Below are 15,413 nucleotides of genomic sequence, written 5' to 3'. Positions count from 1 at the left end.
GGGAATTTGCTTGAGGCTTGCAGAATGGGAGTGCCTGTGTTTGTTTGACACGTTTGGGCCCACCATAGAAATTCCTTTTGCAAACATGGGATTATTGGTATTATTGTTTCCAAACTGTGACTGTGTTGAGACCATAGGTTTTTTAGGTACCATTGAAGTTTCCTCATATGCAGCTTTGCACATGGGATTAAAAGAATGCAAGATGCCATGAATCCCAGAGCCTGCAGGATTTTCCTTGCAGTAAGCCTGGTACTTTTTGCTAGTATTTTGAAGTACTGAAATAGTTGCCCCTGTTTCTCTGGCGTAAGGTAGGCCATCTGGGTGTTTGTGTCCAAATTGGCACCCAGGAAAGTTATTTTCTGAGATGGTGTTTGCCTTGATTTCTCTTTGTTGATTGTGTATCCCAGAGAATGCAGTACCCGTGTCACATATGCCAGATGTTCCAGAAGTATGTGCTTGCTGTCCGCTTGGATCAGGCAGTCGTCCAGATAAGGGTAAATTTGTATCCCTTGAAGTCTGCAGTAGGCAATCACTGATGCCAGGCACTTTGTGAATACTCTGGGTGCAGTAGATAAGCCAAAGGGCAATGCAGAGAATTGACAGTGGATTGAACCTGCAAGAAATCTGAGGTATCTTCTGCAACTTTGTCTGATTGGGACATGCAGGTATGCCTCCTTGAGGTCCAATGTTACCAGCCAAAACTCCTTGCCCAGCATGGGAAGAAGTTGCTGTAATGTGAACATCTTGAATTTTGGTACGAGTAAAAATGTGTTTAGGATGGATAAGTCCAAAATGGGTCTCCAGTCGGTTCCTTTCCTTGGTACCAGAAAAAGTCTTGAATAAAAACCTTGACCTTGTTCGTGAGTTGGTACCTCTTGAATAGCTCTCATGCTTATGAGCTTTGAAATTTGTAGTTGTGCCTCTGCCCTTTGATTCTGTGGCAGGTTTGGCATGCCTCTCATTTTTGGAAGTGTGTGAAATTGAAATTTGCAACCTCTGTTTATAATGTCCAGGATCCATTTGTCTGTTGTGACAATATGCCAATTGTCTGCAAATAATGCTAGTTTTCCTCCCAAAGGTGCTGCCAGCTGAGACGGGCTTGGCATGGAAATGAGTGAGTCATTGGGTTTGTTTCCTGTATTGTTGGGCACTGTCCTCGCCACCTCTTGGTGCTGGAGTTTGCCATTGTCGGCCTCTATATGATCCTTGTGATTGCCCTCTGCCCCTTGTGCTTCTGTATCTACCTCTCTGGGGCTTGTCAGTGGCTGGAAAGGACCAGTTTTTTGAAGGCCAATTTCTGCTAAAACGTGGTGGTTGGACCTGTAAAAAGGCTTTGACAGTTTGCATAGATTTGGCTTTTTCTTCCATTTTCCGTAGTATCTCCTCAGCATTAGTACCAAACAGCACATCCTTTTGTAAAGGAGCATCTAGAAGTTTAGCTTTCACATGATCCGGCAAGTTTTGTTCTCTAAGCCAGGCATGTCTGCGAATGACTGATTCTGTAGCAGCCGCTCTACTTGAGGCCTCTAGGGCATCATAACCACATTGTAAAGTGTGTTTACCCACTTGGCTCTGCACTATGCATCATATCCTGCAACTCCTTCAAATCTGGTTGTTCAGGTTGAGACATTTTATTCCTTAATTATGATAACAGGAACTGTTGATATTTAAGCATATGAAACTAACAATTTAAGGCCCTCATGGCTAGGGTAGCCGAGGTATATACCTTTTTTCCCCACCTTTCTAAAGATCTAGACACCCTTTCTGCAGGAAGTGGATTCTTGGCAGTGGAGGCCTTCAATCCCTTGGGGCCTTGTGAAATGGTTTCCGGGTCAGCATTATGGCTTTTGAAGAGAAATTGGTGAGAGTTAGGTACTCTGTAGTACTTATCAGGTTTGACTGGCGCAGGAGGCAGGGAATCCGGGTTGAGGCAAGCCTCCGAATAAACATCATCAAGTATGTCCAAAACAGGGGGTATCGCCAGAGGCCTGTGTTGAGGTAACAAAAGAAATTCCCTAAGTCTTTTCTTGGAATCTGAAAAGTCTTGGCCTTCCCAATGGAAGTGTTCCCTCAAGGTGTGCAAGGTTTCCCCAAAGGAAAAATCCTCAGGAGGAGAGACAGAAGGAATGGACTGCTCTGCATCCGAATCCTCAAAAGGGGAGTAAGAATGTTCCTCTACATCAGAATGTTCTGATAAAATGGATCCCTGATCAGAAGAGGGAGAATCTTCCTCCACTCTGGGTCCCTTGTCTGGAGGGGGTTGAGAACCTCTGATAAGAGTAATTAAATCCTCAGCCATTTTAAGCATCTGCTTTTTAGGCATGGGACCTGGAGATGGGCCCTGTGCAATAGGCCTCTTGGGATGCCTGGCTGCTTTGGATTTAGTAAAGGCCTTAATAGAAAAAGAAGATGAGGGTCTAAAGACACCATGGGTGGAGGTGGACCTGTCCACATTAGTAGGCTCAACATTAGCAAAGGCTTCGGTGGTAGTAGTCTGAGAAAGGGCCGAGGACCCAGCGGTCTCGGGTACAGAGGACACCGCCAAAGGAGTGTCGTCGGTAGTCATGGACTGCACAGGCGTCTCACTGAGAACCGGACCACGTGTAGCCTGTTTTGGCGTGGTGTCGGCGGGGACCGCAGGCCTCGCGTGTCGGTCCTTATCCTTGCGTTTTTAACAAAACGGTAGTCGGAGTGTCCGACGACATTTTATAATCAAAAGCTTTACCAAAATAGTGTTGGGCTTAACTCACCGGCGCCTTAATAGTGCGTTTATTGAAGGTAGCGCCAGCGACAGCCCGAGACGTCGTGGTCTGGGCCTAAACAAGGTATGCAGAGGGAATGGAAATCCTTATGCGGTATTTGCTTCCCACAAGAAATACAATTATTAACTTTTTCTGACATCGGTCTGAGGCAAGAAAAGTTTCAACGGGTACTTAGCTTTAATGAAGACTTCGGTTCCAAAAATTTTCGTAATTCAGGAGCTGGCCAATCGCACTTGCGAACTGCTTCTGCTTCGGGCACCGCGCGGCAAAAAGACTGAAGAACATGGCGTCGGCTGTCTTATATACTCTGGCCTCACTGACGCCAGAAGAGAAAGTTTACGACAACCGACGCCGGACCAAGACTTTGGAATTCGGCCGACCGAGGGACCGCCTGACGGCAGAAAACCCATCTGTGATTACTGCAGCTGTATGCACGATGAACATTGTTGTAGAATTAGATGGGCTGCTGGATGCTCAAGAACCAGCAAGCGAGAGACCTGTTCCCGAATAATTTGAACTCTGTGTAGGGGCATACTGCAGTCTCTGACAGTGTCCACTTGAAACCCGATAAACTCTAGGTTCTGGCATGGAGAAAGATTGGATTTGGGCAGAGTAATGTGATGCCAAGATCCTCAAAGAGGTTGAGGGTATAACTAGTGGCCATTGACAGTTGATGCCTTGTGAGTGCTTTAATGCCGTGTGGGGGCTGTGAGAAGCCAATCGTCCAGGTACAAAAGACCTGGAATCCTTGCAGCCGAGATGAACTGCCATACGTTTGGTAAAACACCTGGGGGGTGTGGTAAGTCCAAAGGGCAGGGCTGTGAACTGGTCCCTAACTGAAACCATAGGTGTCTTTTGGAGCATCTGTTGATTTTGATGAGCTAGTAAGCATCCTTGAGATCCACTGAGCACATCCAATAGTTCTTGCGTAAGACAGGCAGAATGGACTGAACAGTGGCCATCCGGAACCCGGACTTCTGGATTGACAGACTGAGTCTGCTGAGGTCCAAAACTGGACACGTCACTGGTCTTAAGGCACCAAAAAGAAATGAGATGAAGTTATGGACCCTCACGATCCTGCTGGGACCTCCTGGATGGCTCTTTTTAAAAGAGGGTCTTGAAACTGGAGATGGGCCAATTAATTCCCTTTGGCAGGGTGGAACATCCGGGAGAGATTTTGAAACCAGGAGGACTGGAAAAAAAAAAAAAGGAATGAAGTAACCCCTGTAAATAATCTTTAACACCCACTGATCTGAGAAGACATCTGTCCAGGCTACTTAAAGGGAGAAACGCCCCTAGACCGCCTCCAGGGCAGGGCCGGGCAACACTTCTCCAAGAATGGTTTCCTAATTCTGCGGACCCCATCTGTCTCCGAGGCGGTGTCTACCATGAAATCCTCTGCCCCAGCTTGGGAAGAGGATTCTTGGGAGGGTCTACATCACACGATTGAATGTTTAGGTGATCGAACACCTAAACATCAAACTTGTAATATCGAAAGCAAAAACAGGGCGAATGGCCAAGGAAAATCTTTCCATGCATTAAATCGACCGTTCGCTGTTTTTTTTGCTTTCCATATTACAAGTTCGATGTTTAGGTGTTCAATCACCTAAACATTAGATCTTGTAATACAGACCTTCTTGGGGAACATCTTGGAAGGAAGACTGGTTCCTGCGGAACCAAAGTTTCTCACTACCTCTCTGAGTCTCGGAAAAAGGTAATTGGTGAGTAGTCATTGGGGAGTAGAAAACTATTTCCAAAACTGACAGTCTTACACTCCTGCTTGCTGTGGGTCAATGTTTTCTTGAAGGAAAGTCTGAACAAGGTCAAACTGTCAAAGGGCGCATTGCTAAAAGACACCCTGAAGGGTTCTGCAAACCTACAAAGGCTAAGCCAGGCGTGCCGTCTAATGGCAATTCCTGTGTCAGTCACTCAAGAGGTGGCCTCCACCAAACTGGAGATCAACCACATCGAAGCATTAGCCAGGGAAGTCAGAGTGGACAACCTAGGAGAGACCAGCTTAAGACTTTCAAGAGGAAGGAAATCTGTAAGGGAAGTGGTGAGTTCTGATAATATTCCTCTCAAGTCCAGTAAAATGTGCCATGTAGTTGGTTGCCCTCAGCCTGAATGTAGCGGAGGCAAACACGCTCTTTACAAAACAGTCAATCGCCAAAGACTGTATTTGGGGGACAGACTAAGGAGCTCTGCTCCGCAAGCTCCTCGTTAGTAGCAGCAGCCACCATGATGGCATCAACAGGGACGCCCTTACTCCAAAAGGCCTTATCTTTGGGGGGAACTGAGAAATTTGTCTGCCTTTTTGAGTACCACTGTGTCTGGCTCCTTCCAAGCCCTGCTGGCGATGAGATCCACAAGCTCACTGGCAGGTGGGGACACCCAGGTAGAAGATGGGCCCGTTCCGAAGGCCTTCGGGAACAGATTCCAGAGAATATGGGGTGAGAGAATACCAACCGCCTCTGCTTGAGAATTTCGAGAATGTCCCCAAAAGACATTCCTCAGGCAGAAGACTGGAGGACCTGTCTCCCTCCTTGAAATCAGTGTCCTCGGTGAGGGACTCTCTAGGGGAGTCCAGGTGCCTTCTCCTTCTTTTGCACGTTATCTTCTGAGGGGGTTCTTCCACAGTGGGCTCTGTGGAAGCCTCTGAAGACACCAAGACCCCAAAGCAGGGTAGTGCCCATCTGAAGGCACTCGCGTGAGGGCTGAACCTAGAAGGATGATGAGGCCTTGCCACCCAAAGCCAAAAGGGGCTGAGGACCTAGAGATTGAGAAATGACTGCCAAGCTGGAGAAGGTCCTCTCTACTGCCCAGAAGGTAAACACACTGGATGAGTCTCCCCACTCCTCTCCCAATGCTGCAGCTGCACAGGAAGGGAGGAGGGACCCCAACGTAGCATTTAAGTCCCCAGATGTTATCGGGCCAGAGCTGTCCAGCATTGAAGCCCCAAGGGAAGAGAACGGTCCAAAAATTCCAGTCCTGACCCTACCCCCTGGGAACCAGGACAGACATCATGGGACAGGGATGCAGCATGTCCCGAGGGCAGCAGAACAGAGCTCACCAGGCATCCTGTCAGGAAGGGAGGGATGTCGGACACCATTGGGCTCTCACAAGGAATGCTCTGATCCTGGTGTTTCAAACCTAGATGGGTCAGAAGAGGAAAGTGAGGTCCCATGGATGGAGAAAGTCATCCAGGCGACTGCACTGGGGGTGGCAAAAAGCGCAACTAGATTTCAGCCTTGAGGAAACTCATCACCATCCTATCCATATCTGTGGGTAGCAAACTTCTGGAAAACCTGGAAGACCCAGAAGAATGTCCCGACTTTGCGTGAGATCCTGTCAAAGCTCTACGATCCCAGCAGGGGGACAAACTCAGATGTATTGGATCCGAACCCTTGGACTAGCAGGGGGAACCGACAGAGAAGGCACCACACACACACATCACCACCACCAATTGAATCAAGCAATGCATTAAAGTAAAAACTGTTTAAAACTACTACTAGTACTATTTATTTTTAACAAATAACTAAGGGGGGAAGGGTCCACGGGGAAGAAAAAGCAGGAACCCAACAGAAAGAACTAGATAAAAGTACAGGAGTGGAGGAAACAAAAAACTAACTGCACTATAAATCTAAAACACCTCAAAAAAGACTAAAGTAACCAAAAAAGGTGAACAACCCCAAAAGTAAACGCGTATCTGTAAGAAGAGCTTGAGCATCCAGAATCATGTCCTTAGCGTTCTGCAGCAAATGAGATCTGAAGATTACAGGTCAGCAGGGGATTATGGGAGGGGAGGAGCTTGAGCTCTGGATCTGTCCATCAGTTGCCTGCTCTGATCCGAGGTCGGATACAAGACCCATCCGTGATGATTAATGACACTGACGGCATCAGATGTGCAAACTATCAGTCCTTAAAATAAGATTCAATTTCTAAGAAGTGCAGAAAGCAAATCATCAAAATTAACAAAATATATTCTTAATTATTACCTTAATCTCTGGTCGTTCTCTATGAGGAAATAGCTGACCGATCAAAGAAAAATCAGTTCCTACCATGCTGATGGCTATGAAAAACATATCAGTTTCTAGAAAAGAAAAGGAAAAATTAATAGTAATTCAACATGAAAAAACTACAGAGCAAACTGAAAAAAATGCAAACCACCTTACACCAGACCTGGTCACAAAGCAATTTCACTGCAATTAATGGTTCAGGTGCACAGACTTCAATGGCACTTTAAGCTTGGAAACGAGTAAAGTTGGACTGCAGGAGTATCAAGGTTAAACATTTTGACTGCCTTAGTGTCAATCTAGATGTACTAAAGTTAATTTGAAGTATAAAACCGAGGAAGACTGGTCAAACATGTAATCTGAAAGGTTTAGGAGCAGAGCATAATCTGCAGCAGAGAGAAAAAAGTACAGTTGTGTACACTTACCATAAATGTAGATGTTCAAGTGTATTCACTGTTGCAGTCATCACCTGTGGGAGGATTCCCAAAAATGAGGAGAGGAGTGGAAGAATAGGTTAGAGCGCTAGTCATGAGTCAGTAAACCCTGCAGAACTACAGAGGCAAACCCTGCCCTAGACTTAGAAAAAAAGCGGTAGGTGGTAATGCTTTGTAAATGTATGGACAGAGGTCCAGGTGGCACTTTCCAAGATGTCCCTGGTGGGGACTCCTCTAAGGAAGGCTGTGGAAGTGGGGGCTGCCCTAGTCGAATGGGTACGAATAGACTTGGGGAAGAGTTTCCCAAGCAGTCTGTAGCAGAAATGGATACAATGCGACATTTGGAAAAGGTTTGCTTGGAAATGGGCTTCCCTCTGCCCCTGGGGCAAAGCTAACAAGAAGCTGGTCTGTTTTTCTGAAGGGTTTAGTATGGTCCAGATAGTACCTGAGCTGTCTGTGCACGTCTAGCGAGTGCAGAATTCTTTCCCCCTTGTCTTGAGGGTTGGGAAAGAAGGTGGATGGTCTGGGTGAGGGTCACATCAGATAACACCTTGGGCATAAAAGAGGGTTTAGTCCTCAGGGAAAACCTGTCTGCATGAAAAATGATGTAGGGCTTAACATCCACGAGTGTCTGAAGTTCTGAAAACCTTCTGGCTGAGGTGATAGCTAGTAGGAAGGCAGTCTTCCAGGAGAGGCTCGAAAGGAGGTAAGGTTAGTTTTTCTAAAACATAATTCAGGTCCCAGGCTGGCATGAGAGGTCTGATATTAGAAGCCCCTCTGAGGAATTGTTTAATCAAGAGAAGAGGGGTAGGTCTGAATCGTAACGGGATGAAATGGCCGAGGCACATATTTTAATAGAAGAGGAGAGGCCACTTTTGAGTAACTCTGTTAGGTAATCCAAGATAAGAGGAATGGAAGGATGTGAGGTACTGGCTCCAGGAGCAGAATCTTTTCCATTTCCCTGCATAAGATTTCCTAGTGCTGGGCCTTCTGGCCTTTGTGATAATGTCTAGGACCGGTTTGCTTAACAGGGGCTCTTTGTTGGCTTTTAAATTATAAGCCATGCTGAACGATTGAGTCTGCAAGTCTGGGTGCAGTATACCCCCCCCCCCAACCTGCATCAAGAGGTCTGACATCAGGGGAAGCTGCTTGGGGGGCTGTAAAGTCAGGCTGCGCAGTAAGGGGTACCAATGCTGCCTGGGCCAATCTAGGGCAACAAGGATGGCCGTTGGTCTCTCCTCCCTTATTTTGTTCAGTACCTTGGGAATAAGAGGAAGAGGAGGTAACGCGTACACTAAGAAGGAGTTCCAGGGGAAGAGCAAGGCATCACCTTCCATGCTAGGAGCTGATACTCCCTGATACAGAACTTTTGCAGCTGGTGGATGAGGTGCAAAGCAAAGCAATCCGCCACCAGAGTCCCCCACTCCAAAGTGATTTGCAGAAAGATTTCCCTGTGCAGCTACCATTCGTGGGAGTCCATTAAGTTTCTGCTTAGGTGGTCTGCCAGGGTTTGTTGACCCCTGGTAAGTATTGGGCAATTAAGTGTAGACCCATGGAGGTGGCCGTCAGCCAGAGGTTCATGGCTAGCCTGCAGAGGGCAAGATTGGGTCCTCACCCCTGTTTGTTGATAAACCATATTACTGTAGTGTGTCTGTTTTTATAAGGAGATCCCCTGGCCTGAGATGGGGTTTGAAGGATGTCAGAGCCTTTTGTACTGCCATAATTTCTTTCTGATTGATGTGTAAGGGAAGGTGCTGGGCATCCCAAAGGCCTTGGATGCACCTGCCTGTTAGGTGAGCGCCCCAAGCAATGTCCAAGGCGTCGGTGGTGATGGTCTGGCAGGTAGGGCGGAGGATGAAGGGAAGTCTCTTGTTCTTGGCACAGGCCTCTGCCCACCAGAGAAACTTGGCCCTTATACATGGGATCAGAGGGAGAGAGGTCTCTAGACACACAGTGCTGACACCAAAGGTTCTTTAGATATCACTGAAGTTTCCTCATGTGAAGCCTGGCCAAAGGGATTAGAAGGATGCAAGATGCCATGTACCCCAGGGTTTGCAGGAACTTACTCGCAGTGAGGTGACTTCTGGAAGCGAGCTGGGTAAAGTATAGAGGCAGGAAGCTCTGCTTTTCTGGGGAAAGGAAGACCATTTGCGATGCTGTGTCTAGCAGAGCTCCCAAGAAAATGATCTTCCTGGTAGGAGTTTGCTTTGATTTCTTCTCGCTGATGGTGACCCTAGGGAAGTTAGGCGAGATATGACAAAGAGAAGGTCCTATAACAGCTTTTCTTTGCCCTCTGCCTGAATGAGGCAGTCGTCCAGGTAAGAGTAAATCTGTTTATTTTCCTGTCTGCAAAATGCTATGGCCGGGGCTAAGCATTTGGTGAATACTCTGGGTGCAGTACATGAGCCAAAGGGCAGCACAGAGAACTGAAAGTGTTGTGAGATCCTGCTCTGAAGCACAGTAATTTCCTGCAGGATTCCCTGATGGGGATGTGGAGATAGGCATCTTTTAGGTCTAGGGTCACTAGCCAGGCATTTTTTGTCAGCATAGGCAGCAGCTGCTGCAAAGTTAGCATTTTGAATCTGGGGACCACCAGGGAGGAGTTGAGAATGGATAGATCCAGGAAGGGGCACTAAGTGCCCTCTTTTCAAGGACAAGGAATATTCTGGAATAAAAGCCTCTGCCTGTTTGTTCTGAGGGGACAGGTTTTACTACCTCGTTGGAAATGAGAGTCTAGACTTATTTCAATGCCTTTGCCCACTGATTTGGAGGCAAGTCTGTGTACCCTCTTGGAAATGGGAGTTCGCTGAAAGAAAATTTGTATCCCTGAAAAATGAACTTTAAGACCAATTGGTCCTTTGTTACAGAAAGCCAATTATCTTTGAAGAGGGAGAGCCTTCCTCCTAGCTTTTGGTGAGTGACAGGAGAGCAGAGGGGGGAGGGGGAGTCATTGGGAGGTTCTGCCATAGAAGTGCGGCTTAGAAGTCCCTGCCTTTGGGTTCGAAGTGGTCCACTGTTTGCTTCTCTGCTGGCCCTGGGACAGGGGCCTGTGGTCTGTCCCTGCGAGGCTTACCTTGGCCCTATCTGCTAGGTGCAGGGATGGACCAGTGCTTAGAGGGAAATTTCCTGCTGAACCTGGGAGGTTGAACAGTACAGTTTTGTACCTACCATAAATGTAGATGTTAGAGTGTTCACCCTGCTGCAGTCATCACACTTGGGTTATCCTGTCGTCAGGTTTTCCCGCAGTCGGCCGGAATTCCAAAGTCTTGGTCCGACGGTTGCTGTCGCCTCATCCCTGACGTCAGTGCGCCAGGGGTATAATATATATTGCAACCGACGCCATTTTCTTCAGTTTTTCTTGCCCCAGATGTCAGGTGCCCCCAAAAGGGTGATCAGAATTAGTACCAAATGGTGTGAACACTGCACAAACACAAAATCCCTTCAGCTATAAGCAAATACATCAGTAAGACATAGCAGAGATTTAGCCAGTAGATCAGAGAGGATGGAGGGAGGGTAACCTGGACTGCAGCAGGGTGAACACGCGAACATCTACATTTATGGTAGGTACAAAACTGTACTATGTTCATTGTGTTACCCTGCTGCAGTCATCACACTTGGGTTGAATCCCAAAGCTAAGGTAAGGGGGAGGTAGCATAGAGGGTTAGTGGAGGCAATAAGGCCCTGCAGAACTGCAGTGGCGAAGCCCGCCCTGGACTTAAAGAGGTAAGTGAAAGTGTTGTTGAAGGTGTGTACAGAACTCCAAGTTGCAGCTTTTAAAATTTCCTTGGTAGGAACCCCCCTGAGAAAGGCTGTAGAGGTAGCTGTTACCCTGGTAGAGTGGGATCTAATGGTAGCAGGAACTGGTTTCCCATGATGGGTATAACAGAACCATATGCAATGACCTATCCATTTAGAAATGGTTTGATTGGATATAGCCCTCCCTTGAGAAGCTGTAGCATAGGATACAAAGAGCTGGTCAGTTTTTCTGAAAGTCTTAGTTTTATCCAAGTAGTAACGAAGCTGCCTGTGAATGTCCAAGGAATGCAGGAGTCTCTCACCTTTGTTCTGTGGATTGGGGAAGAAGGTGGGTAGGTGGATAGTTTGATTTAAGGCTACACTGGAAACCACCTTAGGCATAAAGGAAGGATTAGTTCGTAGAGAAACTCTGTCTTGATGAAAAATGAGGAAAGGTTCCACTGCCATTAGTGCCTGTAGTTCTGAGACTTTCCTAGCTGAAGTTATTGCAAGGAGCAGGGCAGTCTTCCAAGATAGGAACTGAAGGTCTGCAGAGAAAGCTGGTTCAAAGGGAGGTAGCATTAGCTTTTCCAGTACAAAGTTGAGGCCCCATGTTGGTGTAGGAGCTCTCCTAGGTGGTCTAATGTTTTTTGCCCCACTGAGGAACTGCCTTATTAGAGGATTTGAAAATAAAGGTGGATTTGTGTCGTAGTGAGCTGAAATAGCTGAAGCATGGATTTTAATTGAGGAAAAGGAAAGTCCTTTGTGCAACATCTCAGCTAAATACTGCAGAATGTGAGGCATGTGAGGCTGAGTTGTGTTTTGGCCTTTAGCTTGGTTCCAGGCACAAAACCTTTTCCATTTGTCCGAGTAAGCCTTCCTGGTGCTTGGCCTCCTGGCTTCCAGAATAACATCCAGAACTGCTTGTGAAAGAGGAGTTGGTTGGATGTTTGGTAGATTTGCCATGCAGCCAGATTTAAAGTTTTGAGCTGGCTGTGTAGAATCTGTTTTGTTGCTTGATCAAATGGGGTATTTGAGGCAATATCCATGGTGGGCTGTGAGCCATATTCTTCAATAGAGGGTACCAGTGCTGGCGTGGCCAGTCTGGGGCTATGAGAATCAGTCGTGGTTTTTCCTTTTTGACCTTCAAAAGAACCTTTGTGAGGAGAGGTAATGGAAGAAAGGCATATGCTGTCAGGTTTTTCCAACTGAAGGAGAGAGCGTCCACTTTCCAAGCTTGATGGTGGAATGTCCTTGTACAAAATTTTGTCAGTTGGTAGTTTTGAGGACTGGCAAACAGGTCTATGTTTGGAAGGCCCCATTTCTGAGTTATCTTTGTAAATATTTGTGGGTCTAGTTTCCACTCATGGGGATCTTTGATGTTTCTGCTTAGGTCGTCTGCCAATGTGTTCTTCTGTCCTGGCAGGAATTGAGCTTGTAACTGGACTTGGTAGGCCAGAGCTGTGTTCCATAAGATCATTGCTTGCCTGCAAAGAGGGTAGGAATGTGTGCCCCCTTGTTTGTTTATGTACCACATTACTGTGGTGTTGTCCGTCTTTATTGCAAGTTGTCCTGGATGTAGTAGATCCTTGAAGGCTGTCAGTTTTCTGTACAGCTAGCATCTCTTTTTGATTTATGTGCAGTTTTCTTTGTTCTGCAGTCCATAGGCCTTGAATGCATTGTCCTGCCATGTGTGCCCCCCAGGCGTAGTCTGAAGCATCTGTTGTGATAGTTTGCCTGGATGGGGGCAAGGTGAAAGGCTGACCCTTGTTGAGGTGACATGCCTGTGACCACCATAGAAACTCCTGTTGAAAGCAGGGAATGAGAGATATCATTGTGTCCAAGCTGTGGCTGTGTTGAGACCATACGCTTTTTAGGTACCACTGTAATTTCCTCATATGCAGTTTTGCAAATGGTATTATTAGTATGCAAGATGCCATGAAGCCCAAAGCTTGCAGAATTTTTCTTGCAGTTAATTGGGTCTTTGTTGCCATTGTCTTGAAATATTGAGGCAGTTGTAGTTGCTTGTCTGGTGTAAGATAAGCCTTCTGGGCCGTTGTATCCAAGCTGGCACCCAGGAATGTCACTTTTTCTGAGGGTACTAGTTTTGACTTCTTTTCGTTTACTGTGTACCCCAGACAATTTAGATGCGTCACAAAGGCCAGATGATGTAAGAGAATGTCTTTGCTTTCTGCTTGGATGAGGCAGTCGTCCAGGTATGGATATATTTGAATTCCTCTTTGTCTGCAGTATGCAATTACTGGTGGCCAGGCATTTTGTGAAAACTCTGGGCGCAGTAGATAAGCCAAAGGGCAGTGCAGAGAATTGATAATGGGTTGAACCTGCAATGAAACGGAGGTATCTTCTGCAACTTTGTCTGATAGGGACATGCAGGTATGCCTCCTTGAGGTCCAACGTTACTAGCCATGCTTCCTTGCCCAACATGGGAAGTAGCTGCTGTAGTGTTAGCATCTTGAATTTGGAACTTGTAAGTGTTTAGAATTGAAAGGTCCAGAATTGGTCTCCAAGCATTGTCCTTTCTGGGTACTAGAAAGAGCCTTGAGTAAAATCCTTGGCCTTGCTCTAGAGTAGGTACCAGTTGAATGGCTCTCATGTCTATGAGAGCTGTAATTTGCTTTTGTGCCTCTGCCCATTGATTTTGTGGCAGGTTTGGCATTCCTCTTTTCATTGGCAAGGTGTGAAAGTGGAATCTGTATCCTCATAAAATTATGTCTAGGACCCATTTGTCCTTTGTGACCATGTGCCAGTTGTCTGCAAAAAGTGCGAGTTTTCCCGCCAAGGGGGCTGTCAAAAGAGTACTGCTTGGCCAGATGAGGTGCAAGTCATTGAGTTTACCTTCTGGTGGGTTGAGACCTGTCTTCTCCTCCCTTCTGTGTTGTAGTGCCCCATTGGCGAGGTTTATACTGGGCTTCTGGTTGTCCTCTGCCCCTTGGGCACCTGTATTTACCCCTCTGTGGTCTGTCAGTGGCTGGAAAGGACCAATTTTTTGTTGGCCAGTTTCTGCTGAAGCGAGGGGGTTTGTACTTGTAGGAAATCTTTGACTGTCTGCATTGATTTTGCCTTATCTTCCATTTTCTTTAAAACTTCTTCTGCTTTAACTCCAAAAAGAACATCCTGCTGTAAGGGAGCATCTAGTAGTTTTGCTTTAACATGATCAGGCAGAGTTTGTTCCTTTAACCAAGTATGCCTACGTATAACCGATCCAGTGACAGCTGCTCTGCAGGAGGCCTCCAAAGAATCAAACCCACATTGTAAGGTATGTTTGCCCACCTGCTCAGTGGCGTGCAACAAATCCTGTACTTCTTTCAATTCAGTTTGTTGGAGGAGGGAGTTTATCCTTTGCTTTAACTGAGAGATTAGAAATTGCTGATACTTAAGAATATGAAATTGACAATTTAGTGCCCTCATAGCTAATGTGGCTGAGGTGTAAACCTTTTTCTCCCACCTGTCTAGTGCTCTGGAATCCCTCTCAGAAGGTACTGGGTTTTTAGTCATAGAAGCCTTAGCCCCCTTGGGACCCTGGGAGATAGTCTCTGGGTCAGCTACTGGGCTTTTGTAAAGAAATTTGTGGGAATCAGGTACTCTGTAGTATCTGTCAGGCTTAGCCGGAGCAGGAGGAAGAGAGTCTGGGTTGAAACTGGATTCTAAATAGACATCATCCACAATGTCCAACACAGGTGGGATGGCTAGAGGTCTGTGTTGGGGGAGAAAAAGAAACACTCTGAGCCTTTTCTTGGAATCAGAGTAGTCCTGACCTTCCCAGTGAAAATGCTCCCTCATAGTGTGTAAAGGTTCCCCAAAAGAGTAGTCCTCAGGAGGAGAAGCTGAGGGAGTCCTCAGCATCAGAATCTTCATAAGGAGAGAAGGAATAATCTTGGTCCTCAGAGGAATCTGAAGAAATGGACAGTTGCTCAGAGGAAGCAGAGTCTTCCTCTTGTCTAGGCCTTTTCTCAGGAGGGGGCTGTGAACCCCTGATAAGAGAAATCAAATCTTCAGCCATTTTGAGCATCTGTTTCTTAGGCATAGGGCCTTGAACAGGAGACTGAAGTGCAGTCTTTTTAGATTTAGGAGGAGTCTTCGACTTAGAAAATGTTTTAATGGTGAGAGTCGTCGGTCTGAAAACGCCTTTAGAAACCGATGGCGTTTCTGTAGCACCGACGTCTTTAGAAGCTAAGTCGTCGGAAGAGCCTGAAGTAAAAGGCTGCGTCGGCCTGGTACATTCCGTCAAAATATCCGTAGCGGTCTCGGGTTCCAGATCTGCGGCAGTCAGGGGCTGCGTCGGAGCCTCACTGAGAACCGGAGACCGGATCGACCCAGGACTCGGAATCTGGCTTAGGCCTGGGCTGTCGGTCCTTATCCCTGCGTATTTTGTGCACGCCGGTAGTCGATAGCTCCGACGGCATGTTGTACTTAAATTTTCTACCAAAATAGTGTCATTCGAAATAAAC

At 46.7% G+C, this 15,413-nt stretch overlaps 1 protein-coding gene across 1 annotated transcript in view; it reads right to left on the bottom strand.

Annotated features, from left to right (window-relative positions):
• LOC122795947 (transcription factor TFIIIB component B'' homolog) overlaps positions 1-15,413 on the bottom strand; it is a 586,977-nt gene that overhangs the window by 385,595 nt on the left and 185,969 nt on the right. The window contains exon 6 of the mRNA XM_044064430.1: positions 6,758-6,852. Coding sequence (XP_043920365.1) covers positions 6,758-6,852 — 95 coding nt within the window. The remainder of the gene's footprint in view (positions 1-6,757; positions 6,853-15,413) is intronic.

The sequence above is a fragment of the Protopterus annectens genome, chromosome 2.part2, assembly GCF_019279795.1.
Source record: "Protopterus annectens isolate FY-2018-M chromosome 2.part2, PAN1.0, whole genome shotgun sequence".
Classification (NCBI taxonomy): domain Eukaryota; kingdom Metazoa; phylum Chordata; order Ceratodontiformes; family Protopteridae; genus Protopterus; species Protopterus annectens.
Note: the sequence above shows the minus strand (reverse complement) of the source record. Positions and strands in the feature narration are given on the sequence as shown.